The sequence below is a fragment of the Manihot esculenta genome, chromosome 6, assembly GCF_001659605.2.
Source record: "Manihot esculenta cultivar AM560-2 chromosome 6, M.esculenta_v8, whole genome shotgun sequence".
Taxonomy (NCBI): Eukaryota; Viridiplantae; Streptophyta; class Magnoliopsida; order Malpighiales; family Euphorbiaceae; genus Manihot; species Manihot esculenta.
The window spans coordinates 25833988-25851897 of NC_035166.2; the positions used below are offsets into that span (position 1 = coordinate 25833988).

Below are 17910 nucleotides of genomic sequence, written 5' to 3' on the forward strand. Positions count from 1 at the left end.
GAAAAATTTTCTAATTTTAAAGTTTTTTTTAAAGTATTTTCTATATAAAGTATCTTGTACATCTATAAATTAGAATCCTCTAGCAAAAGAAAAGACAAGCAATCCATCAAAGAACCCTGAACAAATAAATTAACGGGAGGAAGTAACTACAAAATGGCAAAAGGACACTGCATTATTGCAGCTCATTGTGTCCTCATTGTCATTCTTGTTGTTGCAACCACCGTTAGCTCTGATGATACAACACCAATACCGGCGGATGATTCTAAAGTAAGTGATTGGTTCAAAACTATGGTTAAGCCCTTGGTAAGTCGTAAAGGCACTTTAGATCCCGCTCTTGAAGCTGCCGAGGCCAAATCCAGAACAATTACCCTCTCAAAAGATGGAAGGGGAGAGTTCAAGACTCTTACTGATGCCATTAAAAGTATTCCATCAGACAATAAACAACGTGTTATTATAAAAATTAGTCCTGGAGTCTACACTGAAAAGCTCCAAATTGAAAGAAATAAGCCTTTTATTACACTACTTGGAGATCCTAAAGCCATGCCCATTTTGGCATTTGGTGGCACCGCTCATCAGTATGGAACTCTTTACAGTGCCACTATAGCCGTAGAGTCCGAATATTTTATGGCCGTTAATATTATTTTTAAGGTATTTATAAATAAGCACATATATACATGTCTTAATTCTCATTTTATTTTGCTTAATAATTTTTATTATTCATTATTTTTTTTGTAGAATACTGCACCAGGACCTATTACGAAGAACCCGGGAGCTCAAGCAGTAGCATTAAGAGTTAGTGGTGATAAAGCAGCTTTCTATAACTGCAAAATGCTTGGATTTCAAGACACATTGTGTGATGATAACGGACGCCACTTTTTCAAAAATTGTTACATTGAAGGCACTGTTGATTTCATTTTTGGAAAAGGAAGATCACTTTATTTGGTAAGAATACATATATATATATCAACATTGTTTTTTTTTTTTTAAATTAAATATATTAGACAAAAATTAACTCTTATACCTTATTTTAAATGCAGGAATCACAAATAAATGTAATAGATAATAAGGGAGTGACATTCATCACAGCACATTCAAAGGAGAAGAAATCAGACGTTGTTGGTTACTCATTTGTACAATGCAAAATAACCGGAAGTGCATCTGGAGCATATCTGGGACGAGCATGGAGAGCGATGCCAGAGGTGGTCTTCTCTTATACTGAAATGGGTAGCGTTGTTAATCCTCTTGGATGGTCAAATAATAATAAACCTGAGAGAGAAAGGTAAATTAAATCATCTTTTACTTCCTAACTCTTGGAGAGACAAAAATGATAGTAAACTAATTAAGTTGTATTGTTTGAAATGCAGGACGGTTTTCTTTGCTGAATACGAGAATTCTGGACCCGGATCAAATCCTAAAAGACGTGTTAAATTCGATAAGCAGCTAACGGATAAAGAAGCCAAAAACTTCCTCACCCTTGGTTATATTCAAGGTTCTAAATGGTTGCTTCCACCTCCAATGTAATTTATATCTAATTATCATTTATTTTTGAAAATAATAAAAATAAAAAAATATTTATACAAAATTCAATGCAATATATATTTAATGACAAAAAAAAATTTATTTATTTATTATTATTATTATTATTACTCTTTTCGAGAGTATCGATGTGAATGAGAAATAGAATTATTCGAAATATTCATAATAAAAACATTTATATAAAAATAAATGTACTATTGTATTATTTTAAATTACTATTAATATTTTTCTCACATTTTTAATAAAGGTAAGCAATATGCAGTATTGAAATATATATTTTTGAAAATAAAATTAAAAATATAAGCAAAATTAAATTATGGGTGCAAATAAAAATGCAACAAACATTTTAAAAAACTTTAGTTTATATAAAATGAACATGTAAATTATATTAACATGAATAATTATAGCTCTAAAAAAATAATGATAGTTTGTTGATGACCAAATACCATCACAAAAGTAGTTGCATATTCAATTTAATTATTTTTATTTAACTTTAAAATACATTAATTTTGTAATTGTGTTTTTTTAATGAAAAATATTTTTTAATTTTTTACCATTTAAAATATTCGAGAAACCAATTATCATAAAATATTTTTAGTTAAAAAAATAATTTAAAAAAATTAAAAAATGATTTTCTACATTTTAAAAATTTATTAACACCTCTATTTATAAATTTATTAAAATATTTTGCTTTTTACATTAAAACTAAATAATAAAAATAAATTAGTTTTTTATTTTTTATAAATTATTTTTTATAAGCAAACGGACCCTAAATTTTAAAATTATAATCATATTAAAATTTTTAATACTAATCAACTTTAGCGCTATTTAATATATAGAACATTAAAATTTTTATAACACACTAAATTAAAAATAAACTGAAAAAAATTAACTAAATATTAATTTAGTTGAATTCAAATTTACATTAATGATGAATATATAGTATTTTCTAATTATTTTTATATTTTACACGTAACATACGGTAAAGAAGTCTGAATAAAAGGAAAATGGCAAGGGGATTATAGAAAATATTTATGATAATTTAACATTATAATGATAAATAGCTAATTTTACTTTAATTTAATTAAATAGTATAAATTAAAATAATCAATATATTTTATTATATTTTTAATAATAAAATCCTGAAAATGAATAAAAATTGAATATTTAATACAAAAATTACACATAAAAATGAATGTGATGTTATAATGTGATGGTTACACATAAAAAAACTCATGAAAGTAACATTATGTTATTTTATATTGTAATACATATATATGAAAATAAATTGAAAAATATTTAATCGATTAAATTATGAAACTTATGAGTTATGACGTGTGCAATAAAACGTAACACTTATTTAAATAATTCAGTGAGGTAACCCGAAATAAAATTGTGTTGTGGTTAGCTTAATGTGCAAGATAAAGAATGTGAGGTGGTTAGTGTTCACAACAGTTACTTTGATGTTCAAGTCAATAAACTAAAGAAAAGGATGAGTATAATGTAATGCTCTGAACTTAAGAGTAGTTGTTTAAGAACGAGTGCCTTTATATCTGTAATCACTAGCTTTTATACTGTAAGAGAGAGTTAATTATAATATTTTATAATAATTCGGTAATGATGTGGGCGACTAATTGATAAGATATTTCGCCAGCTTAATTGGTCGGTGATTCCATAATTATAAGTGTAGCAGGAATCTGCTGGATGATATCTGCTAACAGTAACTTTATATGAAAACTCGACCTTTTCTGAGGAGGGCGAGTCTTGATGAGGGATCGAATGTCACGATGTTTGAATCTTCTTTTCCCTCGGTGGGTCCGAGTATCATCTCATCAGACTCTTGCCAAGTGACCCTATCTTCGAGTGCTAGCACATGACCTTTTTTGGGTGATTATTATGTAACATCAAAGGTTCCTCCGTTGGTATTCGATTTTCAAATTCGAAGATGATAGTTGTCTTTGCGATCTGAAGCGCGCGTCTCATTTAGATTGGCCTTTTCCTATTCACATCACATTGCCAGCCTTGGAAAGTTTCTGGACATTATCTAGCCTTAGCGCGTTTCTAGGCATAGCCCTAGCGAGTTTCCAGGCATAGCCCTGGTGAGTTTCCGAGCACTAACTAACCCTGGCGAGCTTCTGGGCAGCCTGTCGAGCTTCCATGCATTTTCCAGCGGTGGTGAGTTTTCGAGCCATCTCTAGCACTTGCAAGCTTCTAGACATTTTCCGGCCCTGTCGGGCTTCTGTGTATTTTCTAGACCTAGCGAGCTTCGGGGCCCTTTCTAGCCCTTACTAGTTTTTCGACATTTTCGAGTCTTGATAGGATTTTGGGTACTAACTAGCCCTGGCGAGCCCTTAGGCATTTTCCTCCTTGCATACTTCATTCGTTCACTTAGTAGCCCGTCTTGCCTTCATCGATTGTCAAAAATTCTCGCCCGCCTACAATGGTCCTTCCTCCTTCGCAAAAAGTTTCAGATTTCTGGGAGTGATTATAAGAGAAGTGACAACTCCCTTAGGACTTTTTGCAAGATCGGACCAATGTCCGGTCGCGTGACCTAGCTTGTACCCGTCTGGTGGCTTGGGTTTGAATTGCCTTAAAATCTTTTTGCGGAATAGAACCAACACTCGGTTTGTCGGCCTAACATATTTCCACCATGTGGCCTGGCATAAAATGCGCTGCTTAGTGGCATTTACACCCTATTAGTCGGCCTGATAGAACCCACCTTGTGGTCTTTTAGTGGGACTAACACCTGAATAGCCTGACGGATTCCTACCACGTGGCATGGCATGAGATGTCTTGTTATGCAGGAGTAACATCTGGATGACCTTATAGTCTTTTAGTGGGACTAACACTGGTTCGCCTTATGGCTTTTTTGTGGTACTAACACCCGGATGGGCCGATGGATTCCAGTCTTGTGGCATGACATGAGATACTTTGTTATGCGGGACTAACACTCGAATGGCCTTGTGATCTTTTAGTGGGACTAATACCGGAATGGTGTGGCCTTTTAGTGGGACTAACACCTGAATGGCCTGACAGATTCCTGCCTCGTGGCATGGCATGAGATGTCTTGTTATGCGGGAGTAACACCTGGATGGCCTTATAGCCTTTTAGTGGGACTCACACTGGTTGGCCTTGTGGCATTTTAGTGACACTAACACCCGGATGGCCTGATGGATTCCTGTCTTGTGGCATTACATAAGATACTTTGTTATGCGGGACTAACACTAGGATGGCCTTGTGGCCTTTTAGTGGAACTAACACCCGGATGGCCTTGTGGCCTTTTAGTGGGACTAATATCCAGATGGTGTGGCCTTTTAGTGGAACTAACACCCGAATGGCCTGATGGATTCCCACTTTATAGCCTAATATGAGATGTCTTGTTATGTGTGACTAATACCCGGATGGCCTTGTGGTCTTTTGTTCCCACGCTTTCATCCGACGTTCCTTATAGGAAAGGTTTGAAGAACACAACATAGTTTTGTTTATAACATTTCTTTAAACGTCATACATTCTTTCAAGGATTAAAAGACTTGGTTATCTAACTCGACCAATTTCAAAACTTCGAGGTTTGACACAGGGGCTGAATATCTTGTGACGTTCTACTTCTATAGGTCCGTATTCCCACTCGGTCCTAACCACATGAATGACCCATTCTAGTTTTCTGCTAAGGGTAGTTTCGTGAGTTGTTGTCTCGTGTTCAAATCTCCGCTCCTTCCTACTCTCTCTAGCAAACTTTCAAATTATGTTGTCTCTTATTAACCTCTCGATTTTATCTTTCATTTGTCGGCACTCCTTCATCGTATGTCCGTGGCCTTCATGAAAGTGGCCTACCTAGTTCTGTCTCGCCTTCCGTGTAACGACCCGAAAATCGGACCGCTACCGGCGCTAGGACCCAGGTCGGCTTAAGGCCGCCGGGACCCGTAGCAAGCCTGACATGAAACCTGTAAACCTGTTCAATCCCATACATGATCAACAATCATACGTAAAAATTAAAAACTTTTCTGGCATTCATTCCTCATACACCAAACTCAACCTGTGCATGCACTAAACATAGTCATAATCATAAACTTGATCCCTCTGTGGGATCTCATCAATGCCCCAATGGGCAATACATCATAAGTTGAGTTGGTTAAACATAAACATCAATAGACATTAAGATCATGTATCAACAAGGGATTACAATAAACTATGGTCAAGTACACTTCTAAACCTCAATATCATTATACATAACATAACTATTTAACTTTACATTATTATACAATTTATCATGTCCACTATCTATCTATTACAAACATAAGACTTTACTCTTCTTGACTTCTCTGTCTAGCCCGTACCTGCAATCCTGGGGGATTAGGAAAAAGGGGTGAGCTACTAGAGCCCAGTGAGCAGAATGATAGGAAAACAACATTTAAAATTTTATGCCATCATGTAATGCAACACATCACAACAAATCACATCTCGGATGGTATTGTCACCTATAGTCCTCTACATTCCAAAGTGCCGGGACGTAGAATGGGTACAACCGATCTTTCTCTTAACATAACATATCATACATACCAATGTGCCAGGGACGTAGAATGGGTACAACCTGGACTTTCTCTTACATAGTGTCAGGGACATAGAATGGGTACAACCTGGACTTCCATACCATCTCATGCCGTAGCATCATCATATCATATGAGGACTAAAGGGTCATCCAATAACCAATCCACATCAACATCATAAATGCAATGCAACATATTCGTGGATTCTAATGCAAACAACCTATTTCATCACATGGCATTCATGATGCATGAACATGCTCAACTGTATAATTCATTTGCTTTAAAACATAAGGTTTATTCTACTCACCTCTGGCTAGCTCTGACAAAGACTGATGCAGCTAACTCACTGCTGGGGTCCTCGGTTCCTCGGGTCCGAACCTACACAGGTGGACTTAAATGAGGGACCAAACAACTAGAACATAACTCTAAAAACATCCCCCAAAAACCCCCTAAAACACCTCAAAACAATCATGCAAAAACATGCAAAGGAAGGCAGAACAGGGCAGGTTCGGCGGCACCTTCGGCGGCCGAAAGTCCCTCCAGAGCCGAAACCCAGGCAGGTTCAGCGGCACCTTCGGCGGCCGAAAGTCCCAGACAGAGACGAAAGTCTCTTTTCGGGGGCAACTTCGGCAGCCGAAAGGCCTGCCTCCCCAGCCATGTTCGGCGGCCGAAAGTTCCTTCGGCTGCCGAACCTGGTTTCTGCCAAAGGGCAGAAACTTGGCTCCTTTAAGCACATTTGCCTCCCAAAACTTCCAATCATGCATTTAGCTCAACCAAAACATGCAAATATACATACATTGGCTCCTAGGGGCTTCAAACTAACTTAAACCCCAACTACAACACACAACAACAACACAAATCCAACATACATTGCTCAAAACATAACATTAACTCAAAAACCTAACTATGAGCTAAACATGCATTCTACCCCATAGATCTTGCATAAAACTTACTTTAAACATGAAATGAGCTTAAGATCGGCTCTTACCTCTTGAAGATCGAGAGAGAGACGTCCTAAACTCGGAGGTGGGAGATTTTTGAGTTCTTGAACCTCAAAGCTCCAAAACTTGCTTTAAACTCGAAAATCTTTAAAATAAAGCAAAAAATTGTGAAAATCTTGAAAGATTTGAAGGAAAAACTAAAGGATGGTGAGGAACGACGGAGAGCTCACCTTGGCCGACAATGGGGAGAAAAACTCGCCCGTTTTCGGCTAAGGGACCCTTTTATAGTGGCTGGCCAGGCCACGTTCGGGGGCCGAACGTGCCTCCGCATGCATGCCATGTACGGCGGCCGAACCTGGACTTTCCTCAACCTATGCCTTCGGGGGCCTAAGGCACACCCGAAATACATGCATGTTCAGCGGCCGAACTTGAGGTTCGGCGGCCGAACCTGGGTTTTCCTCCAAGGGTGTTTTTATTCCAAAAACTCATTTCCTCTTTACTTAAAATCATCAAAACATTAAAGCATTTCATGAAAACATGGTTTTACCCTTCTAGAGGTCTCCGACATCCGAGATTCCACCGGACGGTAGGAATTCCGATACCGGAGTCTAGCCGGGTATTACATTCCGGCTTTCTTAGGGTTGAGCTTGGGAGGCCACCTGATTTTCTTGTTGTTTTTTCTAATTCACATTAGGATATGTGTTTGTGAGTCCTCCAATGGGGTATAATTCTGACACTTACCTCAGTCATTCCTTCCTCGTGGGACTGGATAACTTGCTTCGCCAGCTTTTGGTATTTCTTTTGGCTCTTCTTTTTATCCTCTTCCTGTCCTTTTTGGTATCTTGGAGCAATCCATACTAGCTTTCAGTCGACGTCCGTCGGAGTATCGTCTGATAGCTCATCTTCCTCTACCGTGTCCCTCCCTTTGGACTGCGTCTGGATTGCCTATGTCCGAGTCTTTGAGGTATCAACGGAGGCGTCCTCCCTCCCCCAAAGAGCCATGAGTGATACCTCCTCCTAAGTTTTGCATTGCTCGAAAGTAACCTGCAATCTTCTAACGTACTGGAGTATTTGCTCAATGCTTAGATTATTGGGATCAGCTTCGTTGACCATAGAGGGGGTATTTTATCCACTGCCATGAGTGAAAGAAATGATACCATCCTCTTTGGAAGCAACATTAGCAGCAACTTATGAATTGCCCGTCATTTCAAGATAGAAAAGGGGGATTTTTTAAAGAGAAAATGGAAGTCATTTCAAGAGAGAAAAGAATGATTTCTTTTTAAGAGAAAATGGATAAGAGACCGATTTTAATCAAAATGAATAAAAAGAATTCAATGGATTTTCCGACAACATAACCAAATAATGTAATTGGAAATACAGTTGTACTGTAATTGACTAAACTTGCAAGAAAAAAAATGTGAGGTGATTGGTATATACGATAGCTACTCTGATATTCAAATCAATAAACTAAAGAGACGGGTGAGTATAATGCAATACTCTTAACTTAAGAGTAGTTGTCTAATAATGCGTATTTTTCTTTTTGTAATCACTACTTTTCATACTGTAAAAGGATCATTGCCGGCAATTGACGGACCCATTCATCGTCAAGAGGCCATGGGCCCCCTGAAATTTTTGAAATTTTTTAAGGGTATATAGGTAATTTTTCTTAAAATATGAAAAATTATCATTAGATCCTTACATGTTTAAAAAACTTACCAACTCATCCTTATTTTAAAATTATTTAATTAAATCATCATTATATTTTATAATTTTAAATTCTTTAATCAATTTATCAAAGAAATTTTTACTATTTAATCCCTCATCTTCTGTATTATTTTTCAATCCAAAAAATTTACTTATCATTTTCAAGATTTCAAGATTTCAAGTTCAAGTCTCAACTTAAATTTTTTCTTAGATTATTCACTCATTATTTAATTTATTTTTATAATATCATTTTTATTATTAAGTTATAATTTTTTTTATTAATCCCAGTTTGTTATTAATCTATTTATACGATTAAAATTATATGAAAATAATTTTTAATGGGTTATAATATATATTTTTTTTAAAAAATTAAGTTTTAATAGTAAATCCTGTATTAAAATATTATATTATTTTAGTAAATTTTTTTTATAGATTTGTATGTTATAACAATAGCGGAAAGAAATTTTTTAAAAATAAATATCATTAAAAATCGATTCTATAGTGATAAATTATAAATAATGGATCGATACTTTTCATTGAAAGATATATTTGCAAATGTTGATAATGATATCATAAAAATATTTTTTAATGAATAAAAAATAAATGAGAATGACCATGATTTAATTATAAAAGCTTATTTACTTTTTATAAAAATTTATTTTCTGAATATAAAATTTTCAAATATATTAAAAAAGATAATTTATTTTATTAATTTTTTAATTATACTATCTTAAAAATATTAAATTTTATTAAATATTAAGAAATATTTTGAATATTTATTTAAAAAAATAATAATTGTTGTTAGATTGATTTGAAAATAATATAAAATCAAATAGGATTATAATAGTCAATTATATATTATTATAATGAAAGAAAATGCACAATAATTTTGGAACAATAAAAAAAAATTAACAAAATAATAAAATAGGAGATACTTATTTAAATTGGACCCCTGAACTGAATTTCTGAATCAGTCATTGTTGTCAGCTAATTAATAAGGGATCACACCAGCTTAATTAGTCGGTGATCTCATAATTACGAGTATAGCAGAAATTTTCCAGATAATATCTACTAGTATATCAGAGATTTATCGGATGATATCTACTAAAAGTAATTTTATGTGCAGAACCAACCTCTACAAGGGAGAGTGAGTATTAATGAGAGATTAGATGTGAGGACATCTGAATCTTCTTTTCCCTTTATATATCCTTATATCATATAATTAGATTTTTACTTTGTGACTCTATTTTCGAATGTCAGCACATACTATTTTTTAATTTATGATTATTGTATAACATCATTTAGTATATATAAAATCGATATATAAATTATTTTAACATGAATAAATTAATTTATATGACAAGTTAAACTAGTGAGCCAATTAATTTATATGACGGAATCATTATGGTAAATAACTTGGCCACTGTAGATCTCGAGCAGAAGCTGCCATTGTCACTGTGCAAATTGCAATTTTGTTTGATTTATTTATTACCTAAATTTCTGTTGTTAATTGCAAAATTTATCCTTTCTCCAATTTGTTAAATTAAAAAAGAAATATAATTAAAGTTAAATAAGTTTAAACTCAAAATTAAAGAAATTAGAAAATAGAGAAAGACTGATACATAATAAAGAAAATATTCTTATCCCATTATCAAAAAATTATATATTAATTCAATACTATATTTAAGTATTTAGGCAGTAATATTTTAATAATGCATGTGAAATTATTATCTTAATCACATTAACATTAATGCAATAAATAAGATAATTTTTTTACTATACAATATGCTATAGTAAAAAGTGATAAAGTTATTTAATTTTAAAGGCAACCCTACAAATACAGCTTAATTAGTCTAGTACTATAGAATAAATTTATGCATTTTCAACCCAACACTATGAAAATAGGATTTTGCATTGTAACGTTCAACAATAATATTACTGTTTAGTTTAGTTTAGTTTGATTAATAACATCTAAAGTTTCAATTTATCTAAAATATGAAATGTTTTTATATAATTTTAACAAAATTTAAAATGTCAGTTAAATACTTACGAATTAATTAATTATTAAATGGTTGGTTTATTTTTTTTATTATAACCTCTTAATTACTTTTATATATTCTTTTCATTTTAAGAGAATAAATCCTATACATTTAGTTGAATGGACTTTTTCTTATGATAATTAAATAAAAATGGGAAGGGACACGGAGATCATGACACCCTAAAATTTTTTCTATCTTTAGCTATAGAAATATGAAAAATTTTCTAATTTTAAAGTTTTTTTTAAAGTATTTTCTATATAAAGTATCTTGTACATCTATAAATTAGAATCCTCTAGCAAAAGAAAAGACAAGCAATCCATCAAAGAACCCTGAACAAATAAATTAACGGGAGGAAGTAACTACAAAATGGCAAAAGGACACTGCATTATTGCAGCTCATTGTGTCCTCATTGTCATTCTTGTTGTTGCAACCACCGTTAGCTCTGATGATACAACACCAATACCGTCGGATGATTCTAAAGTAAGTGATTGGTTCAAAACTATGGTTAAGCCCTTGGTAAGTCGTAAAGGCACTTTAGATCCCGCTCTTGAAGCTGCTGAGGCCAAATCCAGAACAATTACCCTCTCAAAAGATGGAAGGGGAGAGTTCAAGACTCTTACTGATGCCATTAAAAGTATTCCATCAGACAATAAACAACGTGTTATTATAAAAATTGGTCCTGGAGTCTACACTGAAAAGCTCCAAATTGAAAGAAATAAGCCTTTTATTACACTACTTGGAGATCCTAAAGCCATGCCCATTTTGGCATTTGGTGGCACCGCTCATCAGTATGGAACTCTTTACAGTGCCACTATAGCCGTAGAGTCCGAATATTTTATGGCCGTTAATATTATTTTTAAGGTATTTATAAATAAGCACATATATACATGTCTTAATTCTCACTTTATTTTGCTTAATAATTTTTATTTTCATTATTTTTTTTTATAGAATACTGCACCAGGACCTATTACGAAGAACCCGGGAGCTCAAGCAGTAGCATTAAGAGTTAGTGGTGATAAAGCAGCTTTCTATAACTGCAAAATGCTTGGATTTCAAGACACATTGTGTGATGATAACGGGCGCCACTTTTTCAAAAATTGTTACATTGAAGGCACTGTTGATTTCATTTTTGGAAAAGGAAGGTCACTTTATTTGGTAAGAATACATATATATATATCAACATTGTTTTTTTTTTTTAAATTAAATTTATTAGACAAAAATTAACTCTTATACCTTATTTTAAATGCAGGAATCACAAATAAATGTGATAGATAATAAGGGAGTGACATTCATCACAGCACATTCAAAGGAGAAGAAATCAGACGTTGTTGGTTACTCATTTGTACAATGCAAAATAACCGGAAGTGCATCTGGAGCATATCTGGGACGAGCATGGAGAGCGATGCCAGAGGTGGTCTTCTCTTATACTGAAATGGGTAGCGTTGTTAATCCTCTTGGATGGTCAAATAATAATAAACCTGAGAGAGAAAGGTAAATTAAATCATCTTTTACTTCCTAACTCTTGGAGAGACAAAAAGATGGTAGACTAATTAAGTTGTATTGTTTGAAATGCAGGACGGTTTTCTTTGCTGAATACGAGAATTCTGGACCCGGATCAAATCCTAAAAGACGTGTTAAATTCGATAAGCAGCTAACGGATAAAGAAGCCAAAAACTTCCTCACCCTTGGTTATATTCAAGGTTCTAAATGGTTGCTTCCACCTCCAATGTAATTTATATCTAATTATCATTTATTTTTGAAAATAATAAAAACAAAAAAATATTTATACAAAATTCAATGCACTATATATTTAATGACAAAAAAAAATTTATTTATTTATTATTATTATTATTATTACTCTTTTCGAGAGTGTCGGTGTGAATGAGAAATAGAATTATTCGAAATATTCATAATAAAAACATTTATATAAAAATAAATGTACTATTGTATTATTTTAAATTACTATTAATATTTTTCTCACATTTTTAATAAAGGTAAGCAATATGCAGTATTGAAATATATATTTTTGAAAATAAAATTAAAAATATAAGCAAAATTAAATTATGGGTGCAAATAAAAATGCAACAAACATTTTAAAAAACTTTAGTTTATATAAAATGAACATGTAAATTATATTAACATGAATAATTATAGCTCTAAAAAAATAATGATAGTTTGTTGATGACCAAATACCATCACAAAAGTAGTTGCATATTCAATTTAATTATTTTTATTTAACTTTAAAATACATTAATTTTGTAATTGTGTTTTTTTAATGAAAAATATTTTTTAATTTTTTACCATTTAAAATATTCGAGAAACCAATTATCATAAAATATTTTTAGTTAAAAAAATAATTTAAAAAAATTAAAAAATGATTTTCTACATTTTAAAAATTTATTAACACCTCTATTTATAAATTTATTAAAATATTTTGCTTTTTACATTAAAACTAAATAATAAAAATTAAATTAGTTTTTATATTTTTTATAAATTATTTTTTATAAGCAAACGGAGCCTAAATTTTAAAATTATAATCATATTAAAATTTTTAATACTAATCAACTTTAGCGCTATTTAATATATAGAACATTAAAATTTTTATAACACACTAAATTAAAAATAAACTGAAAAAAATTAACTAAATATTAATTTAGTTGAATTCAAATTTACATTAATGATGAATATATAGTATTTTCTAATTATTTTTATATTTTACACGTAACATACGGTAAAGAAGTCTGAATAAAAGGAAAATGGCAAGGGGATTATAGAAAATATTTATGATAATTTAACATTATAATGATAAATAGCTAATTTTACTTTAATTTAATGAAATAGTATAAATTAAAATAATCAATATATTTTATTATATTTTTAATAATAAAATCCTGAAAATGAATAAAAATTGAATATTTAATACAAAAATTACACATAAAAATGAATGTGATGTTATAATGTGATGGTTACACATAAAAAAAACTCATGAAAGTAACATTATGTTATTTTATATTGTAATACATATATATGAAAATAAATTGAAAAATATTTAATCGATTAAATTATGAAACTTGTGAGTTATGACGTATGCAATAAAACGTAACACTTATTTAAATAATTCAGTGAGATAACCCGAAATAAAATTGTGTTGTGGTTAGCGTAATGTGCAAGATAAAGAATGTGAGGTGGTTAGTGTTCACAACAGTCACTTTGATTGTAACGACCCGAAAATCGAACCGCTACCAGCGCTAGGGTCCAGATCGGCATAAGGCCGCCGGGACCCGTAGCAAGCCAAACCTTCATCCTGTGAACCTGTTTAATCTCATACATGATCAACAACATACATAAAAAAAAATTGAACTTTTCTTTCCATTCAGTCACCAAACTCAACCTGTGCATGCACTATACATAAACATAACCATCAACCCACCTTGGAGTCCTCAACAATGCTCCAATGGAGTAACATAACATACATTGAGTTTGGCTCAACATAGGCATCTATTGAAATCATTACATTTAAAAGATCATGGAAACAAAGGGGATTAACATACAACTAGGGTCAAGCACATCTCTAAACCTTAATATCATTATTATATTACATAACTGTACTAAACATCATATATCGACATTTCTCATGTCCACACTAGCTATTACATGACCAAAACTTCATTACTCTTGCTGACCTCCTGGTCTACCCTGTACCTGCAAACCTGGGGGTTAAGGGAGAGGGGTGAGCTACTAGAGCCCAGTGAGCAGAATAATAAAACATTTACATTAAAGGTTCATGCTTTCATGGAATGCATCACATCACAACTAGCATCACATCACAACTAATCATATCAAGGATGAACTTGTCAACACTTAGCCCTCTACATATTCCAATCATGCCAGGGGCGTAGTGCAGGCCACACCTGGTCTTCCTCTTATACATAACATGTCATACATGACCAACTGTGTCGGGGGCGTAGTGCAGGCCACACCCGGTCTTTCTCTTACATAGTGCCAGGGGCGTAGTGCAGGCCACACCTGGACTTCCATATCATATCATCATTTCATAGCATATGAGGGCTAATGGATCATTCAACATTCATCCACATCAACAACATATTATACAATGCAACATATTCGTGAATTCTAATGCAAGCACCCTAATACATATCATGGCATTCATGATGCGTGAGTCATGCTAAACTTTTATTTAATTTCTCAATTTAAAACATTAAGTTTAGTTCCACTCACCTCTGGTTGAAGCTCTACTGACTCTGAAGCGACTGACTCACTGCTGGGGTCCTCGGTTCCTCGAGTCCGAACCTACACAGGTGGACTCAAATGAGGGACCAAACATCTATGATTATGACTCTATAATACTCCTCAAAAACCCCTTAAAACACCTTGAAACAATCACATAAATCATGCAAAGGAGGACTGGACAGGGCACTTTCGGCGGCAGGTTCGGCGGCCGAAAGTCCCTCCAGAGGCGAAAGTCAGGCAGGTTCGGCGGCACCTTCGGCGGCCGAAACTCCCAGACAGAGACGAAACTCATGCATGTTCGGTGACAGTTTCGGCGGCCGAAACTGCCCTCCAGAGACGAAAGTCCTCTTTCGGGGGCAGGCTTCGGCAGCCGAAGGCTGCCTCCACCAGCGGGTTTGGCGGCCGAAAGTCCATTCGGCGGCCGAACCTGAGTTTCTCCAAAAATGGCAGAAACTCAACTCCAACATGCACAAACGCCTCCCAAACCTTTTACACATACATAAACCTAATCTACAACATGCATACTCAAGCATACAAGCTCCTAGGGCTTCAACTATCTTAAACCCCATCTACAACACATCAAACAACCCACATTGTTCATAAACATACCAAAAACCCATAAACATAACAATAACCTATCATGCATTTCTACCCCATAGATCTTCATAAAACTAGTTTAAAACATGCAAGAAAGGTTGGATCTAAGCTTACCTCTTGAAGATCGAGAGGAAAGACGATCCTAGCTTGGAGGTAGGGAGAAATCCACTCTTTGGTCTCCAAGCTTCCAAACTTGCTCTTTTTGCTCAAATCTCTTCAAATCACCATAAAGCTTGTTAAAACATGAAAGATCGGAGGAAAAACATCAAAAATGAACCAAAGGAGAGCATGAACTCACCGTGGCCGAAAATGGGGAGAAAACTCGCCCGTTTCGGCCATGGAGCTCTTATATAGGGTTGGTAGACCACCTTTCGGCAGCCGAACGTGCCCCCACATCTCATGCAAGTTCGGCGGCCGAACCTTTGAGACTTGCGGAAGCCTAACTTGCCCCCCTAAACCATCCAATGTTCGGCGGCCGAACCTGGAAATACCTCCTTGGTCTTTTTCATACAAAAACTCAATTCCTTTCTTACTTAAAATCATGAAATACATTAAAACATTTTATAAAAACATGATTTTACCCTTCTAGAGATCTCCGACATCCGAGATTCCACCGGACGGTAGGAATTCCGATACCAGAGTCTAGCCGGGTATTACATTGATGTTCAAGTCAATAAACTAAAGAAAAGGATGAGTATAATGTAATGCTCTGAACTTAAGAGTAGTTGTTTAAGAATGAGTGCCTTTATATCTGTAATCACTAGCTTTTATACTGTAAGAGAGAGTTAATTATAATATTTTATAATAATTCAGTAATGATGTGGGCGACTAATTGATAAGATATTTCGCCAGCTTAATTGGTCGGTGATTCCATAATTATAAGTGTAGCAGGAATCTGCTGGATGATATCTGCTAACAGTAACTTTATGTGAAAACTCGACCTTTTCTGAGGAGGGCAAGTCTTGATGAGGGATCGAATGTCACGATGTTCGGATCTTTTTTTCCCTCGGTGGGTCCGAGTATCATCTCATCAGACTCTTGCCAAGTGATCCTATCTTCGAGTACTAGCACATGACCTTCCTTGGGTGATTATTATGTAACATCAAAGGTTCCTCCGTTAGTATTCGATTTTCAAATTCGAAGATGATAGTTGTCTTTGCGATCTGGAGCGCGTGTCTCAATTAGATTGGCCTTTTCCTATTCACATCACGTTGCCAGCCTTGGAAAGTTTCTGGACATTATCTAGCCTTAGCGCGTTTCCAGGCATAGCCCTGGCGAGTTTCCGAGCACTAACTAGCCCTGGCGAGCTTCTGGGCAGCCTGTCGAGCTTCCATGAGTTTTTGGGCCATTTCTAGCCCTTGCAAGCTTCTAGACATTTTCTGGCCCTGTCGGGCTTCTGTGTATTTTCTAGACTTGGCGAGCTTCGGGGCCCTTTCTAGCCCTTACTAGTTTCTGGACATTTTCGAGTCTTGATAGGATTTTGGGTACTAACTAGCCCTGGCGAGCCCTTAGGCATTTTCCTCCTTGCATACTTCATTCGTTCACTTAGTAGCCCATCTTGCCTTCATCGATTGTTAAAAATTCTCGCCCGCCTACAATGGTCCTTCCTCCTTCGCAAAAAGTTTCAGATTTCTGGGAGTGATTATAAGAGAAGTGACAACTCCCTTGGGACTTTTTACAAGATCGGACCTGTAACGACCCCAAAATGGACCGTCACCGGTGCTAGGATTCAGGTCGGCTTAAGGCCGCCAGAACCCATAGCAAGCCTACTATACTCTCTGTGTACCTGTAAATCTCATACATTATCATACATTTTCTGTGAAAATAAAACTCGTTTCTGAACCAAGGCTTAACCTGTGCATGCACTATCTCTGTACTCTGTACTCTGTACTCTGTACCCCTGATTAGAGTTTGCTCTAGATGGGTTAACTCATACCTGTTAAGCCTGATTTTTCACATATTCTGTCAAACATATACATATACAGATCATGTACATAATACAAGATTTACAACACATATGGATAAGGCATATATGGCATGTAAGTAGGATATGGGACAAAGCTAGAGTACTCCGACATACCTTCCATCGGATACCCTGGGTCCTGAGGAAAGGATGGATAGCCATAACTTGAGGCCTGAACGCCTCCCTGAGACTCTCCCATACCTTCTTCAGATCTGCCTACACTCATGCTTCCATCTATAGACTGGTCAATCTCCATAGCCTCCCTCACTTCTTCTGCTCTTCCTCCTCTCACTGTACCTCTTCTGCTCTCGTCTACAGACCTTCTAGGGTCTATT

General features: G+C 34.6%; 2 protein-coding genes across 2 annotated transcripts; both read left to right on the forward strand.

The window, feature by feature from the left end:
• Nucleotides 1-1541, forward strand: LOC122723810 (pectinesterase PPME1-like). Its single transcript, XM_043957404.1, has 4 exons — nucleotides 1-648; nucleotides 736-942; nucleotides 1038-1279; nucleotides 1365-1541. The coding sequence occupies exons 1-4, from the start codon at nucleotides 154-156 to the stop codon at nucleotides 1519-1521; spliced, it is 1101 nt and encodes a 366-aa protein (XP_043813339.1). The 5' UTR covers nucleotides 1-153; the 3' UTR covers nucleotides 1522-1541.
• A 9326-nt stretch (nucleotides 1542-10867) lies between these two features.
• LOC110618273 (pectinesterase PPME1) lies at nucleotides 10868-12547 on the forward strand. Its single transcript, XM_043957185.1, has 4 exons — nucleotides 10868-11625; nucleotides 11713-11919; nucleotides 12014-12255; nucleotides 12340-12547. The coding sequence occupies exons 1-4, from the start codon at nucleotides 11131-11133 to the stop codon at nucleotides 12494-12496; spliced, it is 1101 nt and encodes a 366-aa protein (XP_043813120.1). The 5' UTR covers nucleotides 10868-11130; the 3' UTR covers nucleotides 12497-12547.
• The last annotated feature ends 5363 nt before the right edge of the window (nucleotides 12548-17910 follow it).